Below are 26,929 nucleotides of genomic sequence, written 5' to 3' on the forward strand. Positions count from 1 at the left end.
ATTGCATGGCTGCCACGTGCAGTCACTAAAAGAAACCGCCTTCCAGGTCCTGCAACTATAAAATAGTTGCAAGCAGGAGGTAAATGGGGTAAAGGCAAAACTGAGGAAAGCTGAGAGGTATGTCTGGGGCACAAGGCGCACAGCCAAAGGAGGCATATACAGCAACCACATATGAGTCAGTGGGAGGAGAAGAGAACAAGACGAAGTTGGATTTGCGGTCCAGAGAAGATGAAGGGGGCATAAAGGTAGATAAATTGCAGGACAAGGTGGAGGATGCTGCTGGCAAAGGCGGGCCTGTTTTTGGTGCCGCTGCCCAACAAGAAGAAGAAGAAGGTGGTGACAAGCCAGATTTGGGTGTTACCGGCACGGCTTAGTCTCTTGTTTTTTTTTCCCCTTTTGACATGGCTGTGGCTTATGCTTATGTCTAGGTGTGTATGAATGTACAAATACTAAAAATAATGGAATAATAATTACCTAAAAGTTGGCGGTTCCAGTAGAAAAAGGTAACATGAGCAGGTTTTTTTAACGATAAGTTGATACCCATCTCCTGAATCATTCTACATTTGATGTGAAGAAAAACCCTTATTGAAGTCATGCTAGTTTTCATTTTTTTTTTTTTTCTAGGGAATATGAATAGGGCCAAGAAGGATCAGAAGCCATATTCCTTCCTAGGTAAAGAGCATCAATATTTCACATCAAAACCCTTGCTGAAGTCATGTTAGTTTTCATGATTTTTTTTTAGGGAATATGAATGGGGCCAAGAAGGATCAGAAGCTATAAGAAGCATCAATACTATTAGAAAAAGCTGGAGTAAGATGAAGAGTAGGCTCCCCAATTGACTCAAAGTCATCCCAAAGAACAGTTAGAAACTGCATAAGAAGCACCTCTTTACTAATATTTCAGGTGAACATCAAAGAATCCACTTTGGCATTGGCTTCGGCTTTGGCTTTAAGGACCATCTCACCCCAATAAGGGACATTTCACCATGAAAATTATTTCTATTTCAGATGATGATCATGCTTTTTTTTTTTTTTACAATCGGTAGCAAATTAATTTTTGGATTATAAAACATATTTTTCAAAATTTGGTTATTGCTTGATATAATTAAAATATATAGGATGTAATACATATGAATGATGTATCAACATATATATTTTAATGTTTTTGTTTTATAATTTTAATTATATCTATTGCATGATTTTATATAAAAGCTATAAATTTATAATTAATAATTTAAATATGTGATTATGAAAATTCATAGTTTTATATAGTATGCATGTTGATTTACTTGTTTGTTACGATTAATCTTATTATATGTTATTCAACTTATGAAATAATTGTTGATTAATCCAACAAAGGTTTATTATTATATTTGATTACATGATAAAAACTCAATTATAAAAGGTTGATTAAGTTTTTTATCCACGGTATTAAACTTCTTTACTGTTCAATATTTTAATAGTTCTGTTATATTTATATGATTTAGAAATTATTATAATTCAATTCAATGGAAGCATTATAATAATATACTTTTTATGTTATGTGATTATAGTTCGATTCAATGAAAAAATTATGATATGATCTCTTATATTTATGATTAATATGATATCTATCTAACTTTTGTAATAGTTAGATTATTTTAAAATATGGTGCTAAAATTGTCATGAGATAGAAATAATTTTTATGAATTAAATTTTATTTTCTAGCAATGAATCTTATTACTATTACAAGCTACTTGTCTAGTATTGAACAATTAAATGGGGCGATTTTTATTTTTTTTATAAAAAAAGTAACATATTGCAATTATTATTGGTTATAGTTGAGGAGCAATTCTTATGAACTTTCAAGTCCTTGATAAGTACTCTGAAATATGATAGTCATATTGGTGCACGTAAGCACATTATAAAAATGAGTGATATGACTTTTCAATTGGAGGAAATGAACAAGACAATTTCTAAAAATTTCCTTGTTCATTTCATAATAACTTTCCTTCCTTCATAGTTTGGTCTTTTTAAAATTAAGTATAATACACAAAAGGATAAGTGGAAAATGAGTGACTCAATAAGAAAACATGCTTAAAATGGAAAAACCCTGTATGACTTATCACTATTGCAATGCCAAGTAAAAAAAATCCTTTAAAAGATGTATGACTTAAAAAGAGAAGTAAAATAATGATGTATCTTATAACGGGCAAAAGGGTGAAAATAAGATACAATATGATTTTTGTCATAAGAAAGTGCACAAAAGAAGATATTGTTTTGGTTTTAAGTCTTAATTGGAAAAGAAAGGTAAAAATCAATAATTAGTGTTTTATGAATTCTATTTAGTTGATATACCATCAAACTCTTAGTGGATTGATACTAGTGCAAGCGTTCATATAACAAATTCATTGTAAAGATACCTTACAAGAAAGAAACTAAGTAAAGGAGAACAAACCGTTAGCTTGAGAAATGGAAAAGAAGTGGAAATTGAGGTTATCAACAATCCACATTTAATTTTTAGTTTCTTTTCTTTTCTATCTTTCTATTTTGTTTTCTTAGCAAACAAACACATGTTGTAAGGAGAAATCCTCCACCATGTTTGGCTAAGTTGATTTCTAAAAGAGGAGTATCAAGAACATAAAAAAGTTATGGCTTCTTTAATGTTTTCAATATTTAATTAATAGGAACAAATCCTCTATAATAGTTCACTATAGATAAGGTACTTAAAGTTCTTACCCAAATACTAGTAATTCTTTAAAAGACCTTGAATATTAATTACTTCAATTTGATTCTACTATTAACAAATCTAAGGTTCGAATCGCTAAGATGAACATAAGTTATTGATTGAATAAAATTGAAAATCAAAATTAACCATCATATTTAATTGGTTTAAGAGATCTATTTTCAAAAATAAAAATCTAAGTTTCAAATTCATATATTGGACATATGATCAATTTGATTACAAATTGACTTTAATCTCCTTAGATTTTATAATCTTCTTTCTCTAAGGATTTGACACTTGGATTATGAAACTCTTCATGTTTGATTTATTTCATTAAATCTTTTAGGAAATTTCTATCCATATTTTATTTTTATTTATTCTAATTGAGTTTTGTTGCTTTAACAAATAATTAATCCTTCTAATCTAAAAACAACTAAACATGTTAGAGCTAATCTTTGGAATATTACAAAGTCATGATAATTCTATCTCTAGTTTTTTTCCCCCTCTAGAGTTATCATGATTTAGACTTTAGTTTTAAATTGAAATAAAGATTTGTGACTAATGGTTGAAGTCTCGGGCTATTCACATCAAAAAGGATTTTTTTGGACACTCAAAGGAGTGCTCTCATTGTGATTTACGCTTGGTAAACTATATCTAACACTTAAGCACTCCTTGAAGCACTCAAGTGCTCTTTGGAGCATTTAAGCACTCTTAGGTTTGAGGGCCCTTCAAGTGCTCAAGTGCTCAAAGTGATTAAGTGCTCGAAGTGCTTAAGAGGTAATTTGGTATCTAGTGGTTCTTTGCATGTCAACGACCTTGAAAGGCCTTCAAATGCTCATTTTCCCCATTTATTTTGCCTAAGCACTGTCCCATGCTTTCATTTCTTGTCTATTTGTCTTATAGAAGTTTTTCAGTCGATTTTCTTCCATTTTGAGTTTGTAGGAGTTTTCCCAGCTACATTCTGAGCATTTCCAGCGGTTAAGTTTCTTTTAGGTAGCCCTTCGATTCTTGTGTTTCTTCATATTCTTATCTTAGGGTCAGTATATCTAGTCATAGGCATCCTTGACAGTCACCTCTAGCGCCTCAATCTCGTGAGTTTGCTATGGGGTTCACTTTGAAAGGCCACTTTGACTTTTTTGATATTCTCGTCGGGTATTTTCATTCCCAAGACACTCGAGAATAGTAATTTACTTGCTTAATCATCGGGTTAAGATCAAACAAGGTATTACCCTAAACTCCTTTAGGAACACTGATTTTCCTTGTATTTTACAAGAAAAAATGTGGGAGTCTTTCACATCCCTATTTAGGGTTGCTTATCACCACATTGTTTGAATGTTCTATGTGAACATCCACTTTGTGATGCTCAGGTTTGCCTTTTGTGTGACTAAGTATGGTCATACTCTTTTGATCACCCTTAGTTTATCTGTTGGGCCCTCGACTTACCACATCTTAAGGTAGACCTTCCTTATTTCTTTGTTGAGATTCAAGCCTTCATGTGATTTAAGCTTACTACCATTCCCTTTACTCTCTTTGCCAAACCATGTCATCTCCTAGTTTATATCTTAATGGTTGACTTTACCAAGCCAACTTGGGTCCTCACCATGTTTTTTTTTTTCATCTTTTTTCATGTCATCCCACCAAACGTAAATTCCTCGGTAGGTTGCCCGTTTTATCCATCCCATTCTCTTTAGGCTACCGATTAATATCACCTAGGTGATCAATGAGCCAACTCACAACGATAGCCTTCCATTTGCACTTATTATCTCTTAGATTTTGGTGGATATTAGACTCAAGATTGATCAATAGTTAGGCATGCTTTCATCGATGAGAGCTCGTGATCTAAGCATGTGAGCCACATTTTTGGTCAATTCCTACAAAAGATATTTAAGAGGAGGAGGATATTTGTGTGATGGAGTAGGATCCACATTTGGAGTAAGGTGATGAGTTCCCAATGCCCACACCTAGAGGGCACAATAGTTGTGGGAGAGCAAGCTCACCACGTCTCACCTTGCAGCCCCCACGAACCCCACTCTTGAGACTAATATGCAAAAAATCCTTACTTTTCTTGACTGATTGCAAATCCAAATGGATGATATGAACACCTACCAATTCCAGTTTGAGGATTATGTCATAAGGGATCTCTTACCCATTTTTTATTAGGTGAGGTTACATGATGCTTCTAGTTTTGCTCCATTGACTCCTTTTGATCCCAAGACTTTGCTTCTTTTTGTCTTGGTTTGGATATGTTCTTTTTGGATTGTTGCTAAAACTGATTGACCTACTTTCTTTTGTACTATGTTTTTGTTTTGGATGTACATTTGTTGTTTCTTTTATATCTAGAACTTTATATATATATATATATATATATATATATATATATATATATATATATATATATACTTACTTACTTGTCTCTCTTTTGCTTGCATTCATTGCTATATCCTACATGACTTTGTTATTTTGCAACAAAAATGGGGAGAAAATATGATGACTGCTAAGTATCTTTTATGTGCATTATTTGTATCACAAGTATGCTTAGATTGTTCACTCTTGGATGTGTCTTGGATCGTCATATGATTGGTAAGGAATGATTGATTTAGATGAGTGCTTTTTAAGAGATTTGTAAACTCCATTTGAGAGTATCTAAGGGTTTATGTAATTTGTATTTTGTCATAAAATTGCCAAAAATGGGATATTGTTAATACATTAAGCTATATGGTTTAAGATTGAAAATTTTGTTCCATTCATTTTGGCTTAAGATCTTTCTAGATTGTATTTTACTCTCTATTGAAGACTTGAGGTTGTTGCATAATCAATTGGGATGACACAGGAGTATAGAAAGGTGTAAGAAAAACAAATTTGATATAATTAAGGTAAGGTGTAGGCCAATGATTTTATAAATGAGCTAATAGATTTTCAAAATGGTCTAAAAAATTTGGTCAAGCACTCCAACAATCATGATAAAATTCTCCAAATTTGTGGAGATTCGTTTTTTCAATTTTAAAAGGCTTTATTTTTTTTAAGAAATTTCTAGGTTTGGTTTACTAGATTCTGAGGCCTATAAATACTTAACCTGATTATTTATTTATTTTTTATTTTATGTTTGATGCAAATGTTTGGAAAAACCTAATTTATCTTCCTATTCCTAAAACTCTTAAAGACAATTGTTTTTGTTTTTGCTAGGTTGAAAAGGAAATTTACATTGAGGTTAGATCCATTAGGAGCACACGTAGTACTATGTAGTGGAAGTGAAGTACAATGTAGGTGTTGGAGAGTAAGTGATTCATGCCTAATTGGTGTCTCAGCTGATTCGTGTCCAGCTGGTGCTCCTTGATTGAGGGATTAATCAACAAAATTTATAACCTATTACACCATATACTAGGGTAGCAAAGACAAAGCTACTATAGCATAGTGGCTCTAGGATCGTTCACTGGGATGGGTTTTCACTTCACAAATGATATTAATTCAAAGCTGAATTGGTGCCTTTTCATTTCAAGGTTAGCTTTGAAAGAAAACATAAAGATGCTTGAATGAAAAAGGAAAGGTTTTAAGCTAACCAAAAGTAGTAACTGATTTTACTTATAAAGAAAAGTGTTTCTTGGAGTTTCGGATCACTAGGCTCAGATTCCTCATGCAAAAAGGAGAGTTTCGGTCACTTGTTTCTTTTCCTCGCATTAGAGAATTAACATATAGTTCCTTCTCCAACCGGTGTTGTACAGATGCTTCCCATTAATGGGTTCAAGCACTAAATCCCTCTCACTGATGCAACTTGCTATGACTCGTGCCTCTCACCTAGCACTTGCCATTCAAGGTGATCTTTAACCTTGGATTTCCCTTCACAAGCTCGCAAGAGATAACTAATGGATGTCTCCTTGGAGTCCAAAAGCTTACCAAGTGTTGGCAATTCTAGAAAATCCTACCTTCAACTCACCTCCCAGAGGCTCGCAAGGGGTAAACTAGTGCATCTCCATGGATGGAGATCACTTGCATTACCAAGTGTTGGCCCAGGTGATTTAAAGGCGTTTTAAGTTAACTAAAAAGATTAGAAACCATTCACGGGTCACACTTTCTCTTCATTAAAAACTAAAACAACAAAACTTCCAATTCATGCATGTGGAAACTTACCCGGTTACCTTCACTCCAAGAGACAAAGAGCCTAGCCTCTCATCCTCTGAGAAAACATCTCAGAGAATGTTTGGCTAGCAAGAAAATGAAAATGAAAGAGAAAACAAAAATATATATGAAAAGCAGAGCAAGTGCTCTGTAAAATATATTCCTTCCTTTTACATAAGGTTCAACAACCTAACACCCACAGAACAGGCTCCTCGGGCTCCCTTTATACCAAAAATCACAATGATAGCTATTCCATGATATTTTGCCAAATTCCTAACTTAAAAGCTAAGGAAATCTATCATTGGTGACTTACAAGGAGAATTTAGGCATTTAAGCAACAAAAATCTAATGAAAAATATCTCCAAGAGTCGGTTACAAATATCAGGAAGCACTAAGGACCACTTCGCAGGTGAAAGATGAGGTCTGCGAAATTTCGCAGGTGCACAAGAGGAGCTGCGAAATTCCTTCATAGCAGCCAGCTGCTTCAATACCTTTGCAAAGTGGACTTCCATCTTGTGGTGTTTGGCTTCCATCGCGGCGTGAAGCTTCAGGGGAAATCCATAGCACTGTGTAAAAGTGTTGCGAAATATCTCGCAACAAAAGGCTGATTCCGCAGCACTTTTCTGAAGCCTTCCTTCAGCTTGGAGCAGTTGTCTTCCAAAGGCTGTAACTTTCTCATTTCAGCTCCAAATTGCACACGGTTTGAAGCATTGGATTGTTGACTTCCTAAGCTTTCAAATGACATATAGCATGCATAAATTGGACATCAAGAAGTGCTCCAAAAGTGGCTGCAGTGACTGTCATCAAGAATGCTCCATAGCTGATTTCTCTTTGCTTTCCCTTTGCATTCCAGACTCGTTTATGGAAAAAGTGCTTCAAGGCTTTGATTCTTCATGCCTCTGAGCTTCCCATAGCTTTCTAAGGATTCCAAATAACTCTCCTCAATCTCATAATGCTTTGGTGATCAAAATACTAACAAAAACACCAAAACTTAAGGCAATTTGATTATAATTGATTGCAAGGAGCCTTAACATGCTAATTGGGTTAAAAGGCACCAACTACTACTCAAAAGTGTTTAAAAGGATTAATTAAAAGCTATCAAATAGCACTTTTTGAGTAGTAATCAGTAAGACTTAGGAATAGTTTCTGCTAGACAACATTGTCTATTGTACTTTCAAACAGTAGAATGATGATTTAAAGTCTTTAACCTTATAACTTTTACATTACATGTTGTGTGAATGGTTTTCCACATTAAAGATCTTATGTTCTCGTGTTTTTGTGTTGACAAATAATCCACTCCTTCTAGGTGTTACTTAAACTACATCATATAACTTTCAATAATTATTAAAGAAATAATACCATAACCATCATCTTAGATGTTGTAGTGCTTCCCTAAAAGCACTTTACACAAACTTTCATTTTACGTTATGTACATGACATGCCACTAATTTATCAATGAAGTATAATTTAATATAACATTTGGGATTGAAAATGAGAGAGATACTTTATTTAGTTTAAATGAATTAAGTATCATTATCCAATTCATTTTGGAAATTATCTTTTTTCGTGTAGGTGTAAAAGAGGGTTTAAATCGAGCAAGATACTGAGCTTGGATGTTCAATTGTATAAAAAGTTGGAATTGAGCTCACTTATATTAGTTCTTGTATATGTTGATGGTCATTTTTCCTGGTCAATATTTACCTTCTTTAAAGAAATTGAACAAACATATTTGAGTATCACTTGTTATGACATGTATATGCAATTACCACACTTTCTAAGTTGGCTCTAATAATAAAAACTTGCCGGGACATCTCATTTGATAAATTTCAAATGAAAACTCGAGATTTAGAATGCGTTTGGTAGTGATTTTGAAAAGTGTTTCTAACATTTCTAATACTTGAAAAATAAAAATTTTGAAGTGTTACAAAAACTAAAAACACTTCCTAAAATCATTGTCAAATGCACTTTTAATATTATTGAGAAAATTCATTTTAAAAGGTGAAAGAAATAGTTGGTAAGTTTGTGTGCATTTAAATTGTATGCAAAATGGTTTGGTTATATTATCTTATAAGATTGTTTTTCTTTCTCTCCTTTATTTTAGTGCATCAAAGAAAGGATTGAAATACCATTTAAAATAAGATGGAAATTGATTCATCACATAACACATCTGTTGAATTTCAATCAAAAGTCTAATGATTGATCCATGGAGTAAATTAGATCTATCGTGTGATATGATTAGATATTATCTTTATAAATAATTAATTATCTTTCTAACATGATCCTCGATGTAAGGTGTTTTATTATTTTATAAATAAAAATAAAAATTATAGAATCCTTTTTTTTAAGGAGAGTGACTCCTATTTTATGGAAAATATCATCTTACTTCTGGCTTTTTAAAAATGATGAAGTTTGAAAATGTATAATAAAAAACAACTTTTGATACTTTTGGATTAAGAATTAAATTTCAATAAATTTTGTATATTATTTGATAAATGCATTTTTATGTTAAGAATCAATTGTTGTTCTCTTGAAAAAGAAAGTAATATTTGAGAGATAATCTATTATTGTTCTTTTAAAAAAGAAAGCAATCTTTAAGAGGTGATAGATTGTTACTCTCTTAAAAAAGAAAACAATCTTGGAAAGATAGTTTGAATGTATCCTAGATGACTTGTCTCAATGTAAAATTAAAAATAACTTTTGACATTTTTGGATTAAGGCTTAAATATCAACAAATTTAATATTCTGTCTCTCTCGATCCTGTTTTTAAATGGTATTATCTTTGAAAATATTCACTCTCTTATTTTACAATAAAAATCAACCCTAAGCTCACTAAAAAACCTTGAGATTTTTAACAACTATTTCGAAATTGTTACATGCCTGTTCTCTTTTGATCCGCAAAAGATTTATCATTATATTGAAGGGTGACCTTTACAACCGGCTCGGGCTGGGTTTGAAACCGATCCGAACAAGTCGGACCGCCATCAAGGCATCATCAACTGGTTTCATAATCATTTCCCATCATCCGCCACTGCTCCCGAGTACCAACTACGAGGAGTGGTTGGTCTCATTCTCTAGGGCTTCTCACTTGTGATTTGGCAATGGCGAATCAACTTTACGGCTACAACCCTAGCTACGGAGCTGCAGCAGCCAATCTCTCCTCCGTATATCCTTCTCGATCTGTCACAGATCCGTTTCTGTCCGATTCTTCCCTTCTTTCCTCTTCCAGATATCTCTCCTCCGATCATCTCTCTTCCGATCCCTCTTACTATTCCGTTACCGAGCGTCATTCTTCCATGTTCGACGGCCTCCGCTTCTCTGCTTCCGATATCGGTGGCGCCGGTGCTTTCTCTTCAAGAATTCCTGGCGGAATTGGTGCCTCTGTGTCGACGCACGGTGTTGATGTTGGTGGTTCTGTCGACCCCCTCGTTGCTGGCCTCAAGCGGTCTTCTGAAGGTTTGATATATATATATTTTCTTTTCCTAGGTCTATTCAATTCCTTGTTTCATCGTTCTGCTCTATTGTCTATTGCTTTCGTCTTACAACTCAACATTTCTCATTTTGGAAATGCAATTTATTAGAGGTAAGTAGGGCATAGTGATATCTCAGGCGAGTTTCTGTTTTGATCCCACATTTTGGATCTTTGAGAACCCAGATGTCCCTGGATCAAAATTGAACGGGGTGCATGACCGGAGATTATCCATCACTGTTATTACTGATAGTTATTTTTATATCAAAGCCAAAGGCTTTTACTAGTGAAATGCAGTTTGTTCTAGAAAGCAACGTTTGCTCCAAAAAGGAAAAAAATGATGTTTGCTATGTTACTACAAAACAAAGCTTGATGAGATACAGACTAGCCAGCAGCTTTGAGAGATATATTGAAAATGAGATAATTATTCAAACACCATTATTGTCAAACAGCCAGGTGTCCTCTTAACTTGGTGTTACTGGCACATCCAATCTTTTGCATGGGAGCACAGGAAGACAATGATCTAGCTTTTCTTGCTAACCCGGTGGATTCCATCCTTAATTGCATTATAAATATTGTTAATATATGTTAATGTGTTATACCTATGTCTTATAATTGTGTGGATTTTGTCAAATATTAATAATTAGAACAAATTTTGTTAATTTTAGTGTATAAGTGAAATTGTCCCATTTTCAGATATACTATTTAATTTACTTTAGAACCTATTGATCCAGTTACATATTTATTTATCATATGTCTTGCCTAAACCTGTAAACTTGTAATTTTTTATCTTCATTTAGTTCCATATATGGTTGCTATGATATTTAATTGTATTTATGGATTTGTAGTAAATCTATTACACCAATTTAAAATTATATTTAAGTTATACTTATATAATAACACATATGTTTGGTCTACTATCTACTATAGCGCTCTACCATCCATCTGTTCTGGGTGCCCATAACACGATTGGGCAAAGTGAAGCTTGGTTTTCTACCAATTCTCTAGCCAAGCGCCCCAGATTCGAGAGTGCCAGCAATTTACCTATTTATCCACAAAGGCCAGGAGAAAAGGATTGTGCACACTATATGCTCACAAGAACCTGTAAATTTGGAGATAGCTGCAAATTTGACCATCCTATTTGGGTTCCTGAGGGTGGAATCCCAGATTGGAAAGAGGTGAAGGTTTATTGCTATTTTATTATCTCTACAATAGTGATATCTTATTATATTATAGATACAAATATTATTTTTTTATACAACAGGTCTCTAAATTCAATATTATGATGGGTTTATGCATTTTAGTGATTAGTGAATCAATCCTATAATATCAAGTATGCATTCGGATTAAGTTATGCAACTCTTGTGTGAATGGTTTTGGTGTATCATTAACTTTATTTGTGCTTTGAGTTTTTTTTTTTTTTTCCCCTATGTTTTTGAAAATTTTGTTTCTTACAGCTTGCATACTTTGTGATCAATGTTTAGCTTGACATGCTTTGGGACAAATGGTCAATAAGGCCAATAAGGCTAGAGAAAGTTTGGTTTGTATTAAGTTTTAGAAGGCATTATTTTTTTGTCTATTCCTCCTGCTAATTTATTGTTTCATACTAATCAAATTAGTAATTTGGTTATAAATATTTTCTTTCTTATAAGTTATATTAGTTCTACTCTTTGACATTGACAAATATTTTTTCTCTGAAAATTCAATTGCATAGCAATTGATTGTTTATCTTTAAAATAAAGTAGTATGACAATTGTCCTGCAAAAATGCAAGGAGCATTTATTTGATTACTTTTCACAAATTACTTTTCTGATTGTTTAATTTTAAATAAATATAGGGGTTTTTTCTGTGAGTATAATTATAGAGGGTTCCTTTGTGAAGAGATATGTATTTGACAATTATTTTAGTAAATCCAATATTTATGGTAATGATTCAAAGTTTCATTGTCAAGGTAAGTTTTGGTTGGTTTGAAAATGTCTTAGAAATGCAATTTAACTGATTAAATTTTATAAAGATTTTAAGTGTTTGGGAATACAATAAAGCTTGTTAAAATTGGAATAAAGTATCCTGCATTAGCACTAAAAATAGCAGCTCTTTTTAGATGTAGAGATAGCCTAAAATATATTTTGATAAATAATTTCTTCTTATGGTCAGAAACTGATGTTTAATCAAAGTTAAGGGGCTAATGTACAACCAGAATTTAGTTCTGTTAATGATGTACTTGTTTGCCTACCAAATAAATAATTTAATAAATAAATAAATAAAGAAAAGAAAAAACGTATTTACAATGATTTAGGAAAAGATTTACCAAGATTTATTATTTCAGAAATTTGGTTCTATTTTCAAACATATAAGCCTAGATAAGAAGTTGGGAGCTTCTCTACTTTACATCCAAATAGAGCAGCTGCTCTTTCCACATCGTCCATGCCCCCCACTGTAATAATTTCACTTTTCTGCAAGTTTATTTTAAGACCTGCCACCAATTCAAATCAAGTCACAATCCACTTTCAAAACTTTAGCTGATCCTCAATAACCTTGCAAAAGAGAAGAGTGTTGTCTGCAAACAATAAGTGAGAGACATGAACCCCTTCTCCACCTCTCCCCACTACTTTGAAGCCCGTAATGAAGCCTCCCTCTTCAGCCTTAGCTATTAAACCGCTAGAGACTGGTGAGTTTCTTTACTTGGGAGGCTTGTTGGGAAAAGGTTTTGACTTTGGATCAGCTTCAAAGAAGAGGGTGGATTTTGGCCAATAGGTGTGCTTTGTGCAAAGAGGAGTTAGAATCCATAGATCATATCCTTCTTCATTGTGACAAAGCGAAATTATTATGGCAGCTAGTGTTCTCAATTTTTGGTGTATAGTGGGTTATTTCTAAGTCAGTTAGGGAAACTCTCATAGGGTGGCATGGGTCTTTTATAGAGAAAAGGCATATTAAGGTTTGGAGAGTTGCTCCTTGCATTTTCTGGACAATCTGGAAGGAAAGAAACGGGAGATACTTTGATAGTGAGGAATTGTCTAATCAAAGGCTAAAAAATTTATTTCTAAACAATTTCTCTATGTGGGTTAGGGTGCATATAGGTAGTGGATATACGCATTTGATTGATTTCATAGATTGGTTGGGTATTGGGTAAGGGAGGGAATATTTTTTGTACCCTCTTTTCTATTTTTTGCTTGGTTTACTTGTATATGACCTATATACTCTTGTGCACTTTTTGTGCTTTTATTAATATAATCTCTTACTTATCAAAAAAAATAAAATTATTCAATGAGTTGTGTGGGCCGAAATTTTGACTTTGGATCAACTCAAAGAAGAGGATGACCTTCGACATATTTGTTTTTTGTGCAGATGAAAAGAAGGAATTAACTAACCATCTTCTTACCCATTGTGGGAAACCATAGAATTTGTGGGTTCTATTATACTCTATATTTGGGGTTTCTTGAGTGCTTCTTAACATTGTGAAAGATATCTTTTTGGGTTAGCATGGGAATTAAAGGCATAAAGCTTGGAGAATCACCTTGTTATTCCATTTTTGGACTATTTGGCAGTTTGAAGGGGTGGAGTGTTTGGTTCAATCTTTTTTCTTGTTTCAACCATGTTCCTATGGTGCCATCGGTTCATTGATGCTAGCTCCTTGTTTTATTTTATATACCCATTGGGGACTCCTCGGTGTTTTAGGGCCTTGTAGGTCTTGTTTTTCTCACCTCTTGATGCTCTATCTTATACCCTCCACATAAGTGGGTTGTGCAGCCCCTCCTTTCCACTGCTCTTTATTAGGCAAGATAGTTACCCGGTTTTTGATACTTAAAAAACATTTGTCATATCCTTGTATTCCAGTATATGGTGGTTGAGATACCAACTAATGCACTTGCATGTTGCACCCAATTTCATGTAACATAGATTAGAAGACTTTTCAACAATTGTCCACTGAATGGATTCCTTATCCATGCATGGGACTGTCAATTTGTGATACTCACTTGGTGTGTAGCTGCATAGTCACTAGTTCATTAGAATTTCAATATCTTGGCATAAACTGTTACATCACAATGCCATGGTGTCAGTATATTTGAAACATCAGCATGATGGGGTTTTCGGAAATAAAATTTGCTGCTGTTGATTTGTTCATTAGAATTTCACTGTGCACAAATTATAAGTGTGGCTTGAATACTTAGTAGGCAGTATGGCATGTTGAGCTTCCATAAAGACATGATGTATTGTTCATTAGGATTTTCCTGGTGCACAAATCCTGTAAAACACCCTGAAATATATCCAAGAGTGAACTAGCACATTGATGGATTTGGCCTATACATGCCAATATTTTCAGTGTTACATTCTAATAGGACTTGATTCAGAATTTCTGAATTGGATTATCTAATATGAATTGTAAAATGTCTATTAGGTTTAGTTATGCTAATGACAACATTCTTTGTTATTTGGAATACCCTGTTGGTAAGTTGAAGTTCTTATGAAACTCTTGGTAGTAGTCAGGAGTTTCTAATCTGGGTAGATTTTATTTTATAATCTTGTCCAGGTCGGTGTGGGTTGATTTGGTCTTACATCTATACATGGAAATTATCCATTCCCCTCAATATCATGGCCTTTTGCTGAGTTCTTTGCTTCTAACAATTTGTTTAGATATATATTATCACGTGAATGCCATAAATTATCTACTGTACTACATGGCGACATCCCTTTTTGCATTTATATCCAAGGAAACTACTTGCAAAATAAATTTGTATATTTACTGGATTCAACCACTTTAGGTAGAGGCCAAAAACTTTTAACTCTGTACTTGTACTAGCATGTTTTCTTGTAAGCATTCTGCTCTTCTGCCGTCAGTTGTGATTCTTTTGCTAGATTTTAATGTTTCATAAAAATAGTTGAAAACTGGGAAGAAGACAAGTCTTTACGCTAGGAAAATGTAGAGAGAATGAAGGAAAATGCTGGTTTGGATCCTCTTGGAGGAAAATGCTGGTTTGGAGTGGAATGGAAATCTTTTTGAGATTTCAATGGAGTCAATAAAAGGTAAGCAGGTTGAGAAGATTGTGGAGAGGGGTCGGGGGTTTTCTTCTTGGATCAGATTTGGGGAGAGGGTTCTTGCTTGGCTACTGGAAGGGTTGGAAGCTTGCTATGAGGGGAAGTTTAGGTAGCCATTTAGAAGGGTGTGGTATGAAGGTGGAAGGGGCTATAAGCTGGAGATGGACAATAACAAAGCTGGAAGATTCTTGTTTAGTACAGTTTTGTCTATAGAGGAGAAAAGGTTCTCCTTAGTTTTCCCAGAAGGAAAAGTTCTTTTTGGGGGTTGGAAGATCCTTGCCACCAAACTAAGGAGCATCAAGGTTCTCCCTGTGCCTACTTGGGAGGTTTCTAAGGAGTCGGTTCAACGTGTGGAGGATAAAGGAGTTGGTACCATTTTAGAGAATGGTTCCTTTGTAGAGGGTTTGATCAAAGGCAAGGGGGAGGTTGGTGAGGCAGTTTGGATTGAGAGCAAGATAGAGGTTTTGAGCAATTTGGTGCCTCTCAAAAAGAGTCTGGTGGGGAAGTGGGACGTTTCTTCAGACCGTGTGCCGGTGTTGGATTTGTTGAAATTGTGGGCTTTGCATTCTTGGGAATTGAAAGGTGATTTACACTCGTCTTTGTTGTGAGGCTCTTTCATTTTATTTGAGTTTGAAGTTGTTTCAGAAGCTGAAAGGATATTGCGTTTAGGGCTTAGTTTATTTGAGGGAAGAAGACTTCTTTTGGAATGGCGGAGGCTAGATGTTGGTCGCTTTAGAGAAGATGCTTGCGTGGGTAAATTATGGGTAAGGGTGTTAGGTCTACCGGTGCATCTGTGGGGAAGAGAGTTTTTCAAGAGGCTTGGCGATGCTTGTGGAGGTTTTGTGGCAGTGGATGAGGAGACGACAGAGAGACGTAACTTGAAATGGGCTAGGACCCTCATCAAATCTAGTGTGAGGAAGACGTCAAGCCAGTTGTTTGTTGTGGATAGAGAAGTTGTCTATGCCGTCCAACTTTGGTGGGAAATTTTGCCATGGTGACAAGAGTGGTCTTCAAAGGGAGTTGCAAAATCTAGAGGTTAGGAATGAAAGAGTGGGAAGTGCACATGTGATAGGGAGAGTGAAGAGAGACGAAAGGAAATGTGCTGTGGAAGAGTTGTAGGTGTTGGAGTTAGAGCCAAGTCTTGTAGCGCACACAATGGCAGAGGGAGTCTGTTTTGGAGAAGTTTGTGAGCTTAGTGGGCTGTTGGGTCCCAGGTCTTCTAAAATCTTAGATGTGGGTGTCGGGAGCCCTTGCAAGTACTTATTGGGCTAGCCCATAACAGAACTCTTAAGTCCTGTTGGAGGGAACTATGGCGGGCCTGTTGAGATTGGGCCATGCTTAGAAGACCAGCCTAAAGGTCTTTTATGCAACCCCTTGAATAGTGTTGTGGGTTTAAAGGCCCAAGAGGGTAGTCAGTGGTATCCTTCTGTGGTAGGTGCTTTGATCTCCATGGCAACCTTCGTTGATCCCCTTATAAAGGAGACACTTCAAGGTCAAGCAGTATGGGTTTCGAGAGTCGACAAGACCCTCTTGGCAAAAGTGACATGCTTTGAAGGTAGGCCATCTTTTCCCCCTCATCCCCTTCCTTTTGCTACGTCGCTCGATTTTGGTGGTGATCTAGAGTTTTAGTGAAAGGCAGGGCACTCCTTGGGGCCTTTGGGCTTTGGATGTCGGTTGCTAAGGATAATGCTTCAAGATGGCAGTTTGTTGGATTTTCTAGGGAGTGTTGCAAAACGTCTTTCAGGTAAGGAGATGGCGGTCAGGGCTAAGGAGTTGGAGCTCTCTAAGGTTGTGGAGTCTGGATGCGTTTGGTTGGGGGAGGAGTGTAACCTTGATAGCCTTCTCAGTTTAATTGACAACTTCAATACCATTATGGGGATGTCAGTTGAGGGTTTTGAAAAGGAAATCAACTCCCTTCTAAGGAAAATGGAGGCAAGAAGAGGATGTGGGGTTATGGTCTCTAGGGGAAAGAGGAAAAGAGAGAAATTCTAAAACTAGAGCGCTTGGTTAATTACAATAGTTCTTTGCTCACAGTAAGGGGAAGAGGGAGGAACTTTTGGGATTCAACACTTATTTTGTGAGGCTGCTTTTTCTTTGCCAGTTTGTTTGAGGGAATTTTTTGGTTGCAGTTGGGTTTAGGGGGGAGTTTGTGTCCTCTCCAGGTTGTGTGTCTGTTGGTGTAGGTTGGTCATGTGTACTTTTCTGCGCCTTTACTATATTTTTCCTTATTTACCTATAAAAAAATGATTCTTTTGTTAGGAATCTATTTCTGTACTTTATGCCTATAATGTAAGAGTCTGCCTGTGTACTTTATAAGGATGAATCTAGGCTTCCTTTGTATACAACCTGTGTACTTTGGTGTGCCTTCAGATTATGCTTTTAATATATTTGTTTCGTTTATATATAAAAAAAAGTACTTTGTAAGAAAGAATGACTTTTTTAACATCTATGTTTCTGAAATTGTAATTTCACTGTACGCTATCTTTACCAGTCTTTTCTTGTTTTAATTTTATTTTCTATTTGTATTTCAATTCTACAAATATAATCATTCTATTGTTATGACAGAGACATGATCTATTTCTGTTCGTTTAGGTTCCAATTGTTGCTGCAAATGAATTCCTTCCCCAGAGGCCAGGAGAGCCAGATTGTCCAGTAAGCATTAGTGCAAACTAGTGGTTTTTGTGCCAATTTCTTTAAATGCCCCTGTGAGTTCATTAGCTTCTATACTTAATTTCCTTGTTGATGTGTTCCAGTACTTTATGAAGACACAAAAATGCAAGTTCGGTCATAAGTGCAAGTTTAACCATCCAAAAGATCAAATAATTTCTTTGGTAGGTGCTATTGGCATGAGATTTCTGTTAAGATTATGTGGGTTTTTCTCCTTAATTGTGATAACCTGATGGCTTACTCTGATGTCAGGGTGCTCCAGAAAATACTGATGTTTTTGTTTTACCTGAGAGGCCCTCTGAGCTCCCATGTGCGGTAATACCCTTTTCCTTTCACTTGCAGGACAGGTTTATCTACTTCCCTTGCTAATTTGGGTATTCTGCATGGTCTAAACTTAAACAGTTCTATGTGAAGACTGGGAAATGTAAATTTGGTGCCACCTGCAAGTTTCATCACCCAAAAGATATACAAATAGCATCAACTGGAAAAAATAATGCTGATGGTGAACAGGCTGAAACAGGAGCCAAGGGTGCTGGAACAACTGGGGATGTGAAGCTACCTGTTTCAGTCACTCCAGCGCTAGTACATAACTCCAAAGGACTCCCTATGAGACTGGTGAGCTAACTTTGGCTAATTCATGAATAGATGAGATTGTTGACTCTCCTTTTAGTATTGGTTTCAGATTACTTTTGATATGAAAAGGAATTTGTTAAAGTCAAATACAGAGAAAATAAAGAAGGATAATATATCCTTTGCACAACAACCGTAGTGACCAGAACCTAAAACACTCAAAGAAGGGCAAAAGTCAGATCCAAATGGAGCTATCCTAGGGGGAGTCTCTATCAGACAGCTTCCTAATCCAGCAAAAGCAAACTAATTGAAGTGCCAGCAAACTCCTTGGTCATAGACATGCATAAATATGTCAAGAAATGAATTATGATCCCCCAACTCTATAGGGGAATTCCGTCTCTGCTTGAAAGTATTGGCTTTCCTTTCTGGTCACCCAAAAAGTGGCTATTAGCCGGATTCTTTTACTTATAAGGCCAGAAGCTATGAGCAGCATATTTGGGATCTTTCTCAGGGCTGTCCATTGCATACCCCTTGTAACAGGGAGGAATTTCTAAGGATCATATGCATTAGTTTATTTACATATGTATTAAAATTCCAGCATTAGTATTATTATTATTTTTTTTCTGAGAAATGTTCACAATTTATAAAAAAAGTAATTGTCTCGTTGATTTTTCCTTGGTTCTTGTATTTCTCACTACCTGTTGTTCTATTGTCACTTATTCCTTTTAGGGTAGTTTGAACACGACTAGGTTATAAGAAATTAATGATTTGTCCTTATTATTGTTTTTATTTTTGGATGGGAAGTAGGAATTCTGAGTATTAGCAGAAAGAAAGAACTATAAAGCAGGGGAGATTTTTTGAAAGCAAGGGAATGGTGTAAAATTGATACCTAATCAATATATACACCAGAACATAAAACCACTAAACAACCTAACCACCAGGAAATCAAGGTGGAGGAATTCCTCTACATTCTTAACAAAAGAAGGGTCACGTTTCTCAACCAGGCTATTCGCCTCTTGATTAATTGATCTCTGCTTCGAGATGAAGTAGAGCCCAAGTTTCTTTGATAAGTCTTGTATTTGTTGCATCCTTTGACCATACCTCCATGGTGCTCTCCTTCTTGAGGAAGCCCACTTGGGAGTATCTTTGAACCATGATATTTCTTAATGTGAACAATGCTTTGTTAGATGTACTCTGGATCGACTAGCTTCAAGAAATATGATGCTTTTATACATGGTATTTTCTTGATTGAGCAATAGACTGAATCAGGTCAATCTGCTGTATTCTGGATTGATCAGCTTCATCTGACATTGTTTGCTGCTGTGCTAATAGCTTATTAAATGTTAGAGCTCTGATATATCCATGCTTTATGAGAAGCAACCTCAGTTTGTTTTCTGCCTCTTTCAAGAACATATTATTTTCTTCCTTCACTGCTTGATATCTATCTTGGTTCTTTCCTTCTCAAACTTGTAGCATCTAGGTTCCTTGAATGATGTGATATCTCACACTGAGTAAATCCTTAACCCTTTCCCCTCTTACTAAGACTACAACATGTTCTTGTGAGAGGTTTTGACCTTCATAATGCTAAGTGACTTTGTTATTGTTTTTGTTGTTATAGCAATAAATAATAATTACTATATTATTACTATCATTATTATTATTATTTTTAGTTTTAAATTCATAATCATATTCTTGGCTTCCATTTTTCATCTGTTGTAATCACTTGCCATTTGCGTCCTGCAGGGTGAAGTTGACTGTCCGTTCTACCTGAAAACTGGCAGGTGAATTTTTGGATATTTAATACAGGATTTTATTATCTCAAAAAGAAAAAAGAGAGAGAGAGAGAGAGAGAGAGAAAACAAGAATGATCTAACATTCCTAAATTTTTTTGACTTCTGTAAATTAGTTGCAAATATGGTGCCACTTGCCGCTACAATCATCCAGACAGGAATGGTATGTCTCATTTCTCGTTTTTTTCTACTTCAGATACATGATTTGATACTGTTCAAACAAAAGTTGTTCAATACTCATGCTTCATTGCTTCATTGTTGTGCAGCAATCAATCCACCAGCTGCTGCAATAGGCCATGCTATTGTAGCCTCTCCTGCAGCTAATCTGAATGTTGGAGTGGTTAATCCAGCCACATCTATTCTTCATCCTATTGACCCCAGGCTTTCGCAAACGGTAACAAAACTATATCGGACAGACATCATATAAGCACTTCCCTCTTTCTTTGCTGATGCATGAGAAGAGATTATTGCATTGCATCTGTTGAACTCTTTGTGGGGTCAAAGTTTCTGAATCACAATGGCATTGTAATTAGTGTTTTGTATTATGTTTATCAATTGTTCTATGTAATTCTGTCTTGGTTTTATAGACTATGTTATTATTTATTTTGTTCTATGTATTTTGGTTTCTGGAATTCTCTTTTTCAATGTTCTTAGGCACTTTTTACCTATCAAAAAAAAAAAAAAAAGTTCTCTGGTACTTTTTTTTCAGTTACTGATGCATGTTATTTGTTTGTCTCTTGCAGATGGGGGTGGGCCCCACTATTTACCCTCAAAGACCTGGACAGATGGAATGTGATGTATGCCTTCATTTACTTTCTAATTTTATTCCAACTGATGCTACTTTTATGGATGAAGTGAGTCTAGAATGCCTAATGTTTTCCTCTGGATTCTCACTCCTGAATTTATCTGTAGTTCACTTTAAATAGTTCTTATAGAAAACCAGCAAGTTGGATTTTAATCTTTATCTGGAAGAACAGGTTGGCATATGTGCAAATGGTCACATCTTGCCCTTTGTTTTCATTTGAATACTCCTAAATGTGATTATATTATCATATTATTTTTATTATCTTGGAATGAACTCTCCTGTAATATGTAACTCTACAAGGCATGCCATAATGTTTATTAGAGAAGTAATTTGAAGAGTCCATTTGGATAGAGCTTTTAGTTCTTATTGTTATTATTATTATTATTTGGAAAATTTGTGGTTGATCACCAATTTTGCCACATGTTGATATGGACTTTTTTGGAGTGGGTCATAGTGTGAATGGGAGATTGGTCCTCGTCCATGGTGAACTTTGTAGAGTGGTTCAGCTCTAAGTAAGGCGTGAATGGTGTTTTGTGTATCCCCTTGCTTTTTTATTTTATTTTTTTGGCCTTTTGGCGTCCTTATATACATCATGTATGTTTCTGTGCATCCTTTTGTTAGGCGTTGATAATGCAATTGATGCCTATTAAAAAAGTGGTAAATTAATTGCTATAATTTCCTTTCTTTTCTATTGAAAATCTGAATGTCAATTTTCAGTCAGAAAAGCTATTATTATTTTTACGGAAGTCTGAGTTTTATGGAAAGGATTCTCTAACATTCAAGGCTTCTTCTTGACCTATTTAAACGGCTTCAACTTTTTTATTGTTCAATTGTAATATTAAATGGCTATCTAAAACCTTTATATAGTTAAGCCTTTGCTTCCTCTCTTGTGGGATTATTTTTTTACTTTGTGATGACATCTGTTTTTATTTATGATCAATCTACTTGGGCAATTGGTCTTATGTCTTCTGCATTTGCATCTTCTCTTGTAGTTTTATATGAAAACTGGAGAATGTAAGTTTGGGGAAAGATGCAAATTTCATCACCCTATTGATCGATCTGCACCAACAGCTACAAAGTTACAACAAAATATTAGGCTCACTCTTGCAGGTTTTCCTAGGAGAGAGGTATGCATTATACTTGGAGTCTCTCTCTCTCTCTCTCTGATACATAAATTGTGGGAAGAGGATATCCACATCTTATGCACAGAAAGGTTGAATCATTTTTTTAAAGCAAAGGAAATATGTTATTTTCTAATTAATCTATAGTTTCTTTTCTTATTCCGCTTTTGCCTAGATTTGAACGTATTTTTGTGTTTTCCTTTACATGAATTATTTCTTGTGTATGATCACTTTTTAAATTGTACTATTTATACAAGTATCATAAAGCTTGTTAATGTTTCTTAAACGTCTGTACTCCTTTTTATTTATTTATTTATTTTTATTAAATTGACATTTACAATGTGTTTTCTTACAGTTAACTGGTAATCTTTATACAGCATAAGAAAAGCATGTTAAGGCAGATTAGACATCTAACATTAGTTTTTGAAAATTTTTTCCACTACTAAATAAAGCTTGGTCATCAGAACCAAACTGGGCATCAACTGTTTGTGATGGCTTGGTTTACAGGCTCAACTGCTGATCAAATTGAATGTAGTCCAGGTTGTGCGAGACAAAATTTTTTTAGAAGTTAGAAAAATTTGAAATATAACTGAAACTTATGGTAGCCAATTGGTTAGTGTTTCTTACTACCTAGAGGTTTGAAGCCATCAATTAAGGATGGAATGGAGGTTGTTTGTTTGTTCAACCTAGAAGATGCTTGACCATGTGCCTTAATGGCAAAAGAGATGGTGTTATAGTGCAAGGGGAAGCCATATTAGGGCACCTAGATGGTGTGTAACAAGGAGGTCCAATTATTTATTTATTTTTTATATATTTTTTATAGGTAAATAAAGAGAGTATTATATACAAAGAGCACCAAAATGAGTGCACTAGAGTACACAAGACATATGCAACGTTTGCCAAAAGGCATAAGCAAGAAGAAAGTGGGACAACAAAAAAAGGTACTCTGTGCCTCAATAAGAACCCAAGTGATGAACAAAGTCAATTAAGGATGTTGGGTCTTCATCTATATACAACTTAGTCCAAGACAACAAATTACTAAGGGAAGTGTTTTTCAATCTTTGATCAGAAAACTCCTCATTTTCAAAAGATTTTCTATTCCTTTCCTTTTTTTCATTTCTTCTTGACAAAGGAGCTGTGCCATGCTAAGATGACCCCTCTAACCAAGGAAGATAGCACCTAAGACACTCCAAAAAGAGAAAACAATACCTACCACAAAACCCTCGTCTTGCTACAATGCAAAAGGATGTGGTCAATCAATTCCTCTTGGATATGACATAGGAAACATCTTGGCCAATGTCCACCCCTCCTCCGAAGTTGATCCAAGGTCAGAACTTCTCCTCAAGTTGCCTTCCAAGCAAAAACACTCACTTTAGGTGGAACCAGGGAATTCCAAACAACACCCATTGGGAAGGCAATGATCTTTCCAATGGAACTGCTCTAGGTCAACTAAAGGGATTTGATGGAAAAAAATTCCGCTCTTTGACTCCAACCAAATCATATCATCTCCTCCCCTATTCACTGCCTTGCCTTGGAGTCTCGAAAAGCTCCACATCTTCAATCTGTCAATCGATCATTTGTACAGAGAAGTAATGATTCCAGAACACCCTTCGTTGGATTGATTCCACTAATTCACCACCAACGCCTCTTTCGATGTAACTATGGCAAATACAAGGAGATCCTTGCAACACTCCACACATTTCTTATCACACACACACACACAAAGAACAAAAAAAGAAGAATTTAAGGGTGTGCGATTGTCTTCTTTAAATGTGCTTGCTTATCAAACTCTAGGGATGATTGCCTAGAAGCCTTTTTTTCTTCCTTGATTTAGGAAACTAGGTTTGGTTGTCTTAGACCCACTCTAAGGTTAAAACTACTCAACAAAGCTAGTGGAAACTATCTCCCTGAGGTCTCTAGCCTTCTTCCTCATATTTTGTATGTTATTGGGAATGGATATAAAATCATATTCTAGGAGGACCATTCCTGGCCTTCTTCTCCTCTAAGTTGGTGTAACTCTTTTTGGAAGGAGTGACTTCTTGATCTCATTGCTGTAACTGTCCATCTTAGCCCTTTTTTTTTTGATAATCAAGGAACCTTCCATGGCCAAGCCCTTAGGACTCTCCATGGGGACCCAAACCTCGGGGTGTTGACCTCCCCACAATACTAGGTAAATTCAGGGTATCATTAGTGGTAGGATTTGAACCCAGGACCATATGCACTTATTGGGACCACACTTCCCAGTGTTTGCCCTGACCAATTAGGCTACCTTGTGGGTATCTTAGCCCTTTGATTTCTATAAAAATCTAATCAAGAGGAGTTTGTTGATTTGCTTACAAGACGGTAGACCAATAGTATGCTTCAGATTCAGAGACCTCTTGGAGACATTACTGGTAATTTGTTTCTCCATCATCCCCTTGCTTGTGACCTTTGGCAGTTTCTCTTTGCCATGGTGGGCATTCAGTGGCCAGCCCCAATATAAATCCCAAATGTGCTGCTTATGGCTTTTCATTTATTCAGCCGGAGGGACTAAAGGCACAGGTTCTGTGGTGCTACGCACAACTAGCCACTTTTTGTGTGATATGGAGTGATTGTATTTTCGAGAAACAAGCTTTATAAAGTTGTGTGGATGTATTTGTTCTTTGACCTTCTTATTAGTATCTGTGACAGAGGACTTGACCAACTCACCTGTTTGATTGTGAAGTTGCTTAATAGGCTTCCCTTAGCTTTAGCCCATCTTGGGGTCTTACATTTGGGAGTATATCAGGGGTTTGGATTTCTATTATTTATAACACAAAGGATATCCCATTCTTCTTGATTTATAGTTTTTTTTTTTCTTTTAATAAATTTCTGTACAGCGTATTTTGCTCAAGTGGGTTTGCTATTGGAGAACTAGCAGGTGTTCTGTCTTCAATATATGTAATGTAGAATTTTAACAGATCCTATAAAAAAAAATAATGCGTGCTTTGCTTAAGAAGTAGTAGAATTTTTTATAGAAGCCCAATTTTTGGTAGTTAATTATTTGAACAATTTGGAACACCAAGTACTCCTTTCTTTTCAATTCCCATAGTATGATCACCTTTTGTGTAATTTGTCAGAGAACTAGTACTGCATCGAAGAGTTTACAAAGAGTAGTCTTTTTCTGTTTTGAGATATCCCATGAGAAGTATTTTGTGTCAGCAAGAAAGATTCTCTAGGCTGCCGTGTTGGTATCTAATTGGCCCTTTATGATGAAGAGGGAGGAAATGGAAGAATGGATATAATAAAGGTGAACTTGAAATAAATAAATAAATAAATGAATGAATAAATCTTTCTTGTGCATTGTTAACAAAGTTGGTCTTTCAAATCTTTGAACCATTGAGATGTCTTTTACACATGCATCCATATTTCAACTTCAATAGACTGAGATCAGATCAGTTCCCTTGAGGCTAAAGGGCCTTGGAGTGTCAAGGATGCCTTTTGCTTTGACTCTTGAGCAATGAGAGGAAATATAAACCATCCATATTTTGTTTTTTGTTTTTACTTATTTTTTGTTTTTATTATTATGAATGGCAAATCTATTTCCACTGTCTACTTTCTTATTTTTGTTTTCTTGTGATAAACAAGCACAAAAGCACTAATCATGGTGCAACATTTTGACAGGGTACAATTATCTGCCCTTTCTACTTGAAGACTGGCACCTGCAAGTATGGGGTAACATGCAAATTTGATCACCCACCCCCTGGAGAGGTCATGGCCATGGCAACATCACAGGGAGCATCCACATCTGCTGGAGAGGAAGCAAATGGGGACGAAAAAGAGGATGAAACTGCTAAAGAAGAAGAACAGTGAGGTTGTTGGGAAGTAGATTTTGTTGTTACTAATTGGGTAGTGTATGCTTGATGTTTCAGGATGAATGATCATGTATGGCGTGTTTTACGTAAATTTGTGGCCAAGTTTTTTCTAATCAGCCTTGTAGAAGCTTTATTGTCACATTGTAATAATTTAAGTGTTTTTCTTTGAAGGATGTGTGGGGGTCTTATGAGAGTAAAAAGATTTTTGGAGTAGATTCATATTTGATCTCATGGTATTTTTCCAATATCATAAGGATGAGCTACGGAATTTATGTTTTAGAAATAACAGAAAGGCATTTTTGTATACACATAAATTATTCTATATGTGTTTTATTTAATATGCCAAACTATGAGGATTTTGGTAATGGCAACTAGCACTTGAACCAGAAAACCAAGATATGAAGCGAAAAAGGGGTTAGCATTTTTTACAATTATGAGCGTTATACAAAATTTCAGTTTACGGTATGTGGATTGTTTCACTGCATTATTTAATATCTTTGATAAATTACATAAGTTGCATTTATTTTTTCCTTTTTTATGCATGTGAGCCTGCCCTAAATAGCGATGGTTTTATCTTCTTTACTATAGTCTATAGCCTATACTCAGGCGGCAATCAAATCTTAGTCTCTGGTTGTACACACTACACAGAAGGGACATGAAATGTGCCAGCATCTAATTCGATTTATTTATTTTTAAAGGGAAAAGTAAAAAATATGCAACGAGAGTCCCCCTCCCAGGCATGCACAATAAGAGGATGGTATTGTGTGGTGTGAGACGTGGAATAGTGATATTATTGTAATTACTATTAATTAGTATGTTTTTTTTGG

The 26,929-nt window shown here is 35.3% G+C and overlaps 2 protein-coding genes across 3 annotated transcripts; both read left to right on the forward strand.

Annotated features, from left to right (window-relative positions):
• The first annotated feature begins 4 nt into the window (after nucleotides 1-4).
• On the forward strand, nucleotides 5-529 carry LOC117908405. Its single transcript, XM_034821985.1, has one exon. The coding sequence runs from the start codon at nucleotides 120-122 to the stop codon at nucleotides 372-374; it is 255 nt and encodes an 84-aa protein (XP_034677876.1). The 5' UTR covers nucleotides 5-119; the 3' UTR covers nucleotides 375-529.
• A 9,240-nt stretch (nucleotides 530-9,769) lies between these two features.
• LOC117909568 (zinc finger CCCH domain-containing protein 37) lies at nucleotides 9,770-26,326 on the forward strand. 2 transcript variants are annotated; one of them, XM_034823623.1, is made up of 12 exons: nucleotides 9,770-10,269; nucleotides 11,213-11,460; nucleotides 17,909-17,968; nucleotides 18,070-18,147; nucleotides 18,236-18,298; nucleotides 18,386-18,598; nucleotides 20,297-20,334; nucleotides 20,460-20,506; nucleotides 20,610-20,737; nucleotides 21,087-21,197; nucleotides 22,141-22,275; nucleotides 25,912-26,326. In XM_034823623.1, the coding sequence occupies exons 1-12, from the start codon at nucleotides 9,915-9,917 to the stop codon at nucleotides 26,098-26,100; spliced, it is 1,665 nt and encodes a 554-aa protein (XP_034679514.1). In that variant the 5' UTR covers nucleotides 9,770-9,914; the 3' UTR covers nucleotides 26,101-26,326. The 2 variants fall into 2 exon arrangements, with proteins under 2 accessions (XP_034679514.1, XP_034679515.1); XM_034823624.1 differs by having other exon boundaries at nucleotides 9,772-10,269; nucleotides 21,087-21,140.
• The last annotated feature ends 603 nt before the right edge of the window (nucleotides 26,327-26,929 follow it).

This window comes from Vitis riparia, chromosome 19, assembly GCF_004353265.1.
Source record: "Vitis riparia cultivar Riparia Gloire de Montpellier isolate 1030 chromosome 19, EGFV_Vit.rip_1.0, whole genome shotgun sequence".
Taxonomy (NCBI): Eukaryota; Viridiplantae; Streptophyta; class Magnoliopsida; order Vitales; family Vitaceae; genus Vitis; species Vitis riparia.

Coding starts and splice junctions, on each gene's coding strand:
- LOC117909568 (XM_034823623.1), top strand. CDS start 9,915: ATGGCGAATCAACTTTACGGCTACAACCCTAGCTACGGAGCTGCAGCA. Junction 20,507..20,609: donor CAATCATCCAGACAGGAATG/GTATGTCTCATT, acceptor ATTGTTGTGCAG/CAATCAATCCACCAGCTGCT. Junction 21,198..22,140: donor ATGCTACTTTTATGGATGAA/GTGAGTCTAGAA, acceptor CTTCTCTTGTAG/TTTTATATGAAAACTGGAGA.
- LOC117908405 (XM_034821985.1), top strand. CDS start 120: ATGTCTGGGGCACAAGGCGCACAGCCAAAGGAGGCATATACAGCAACC.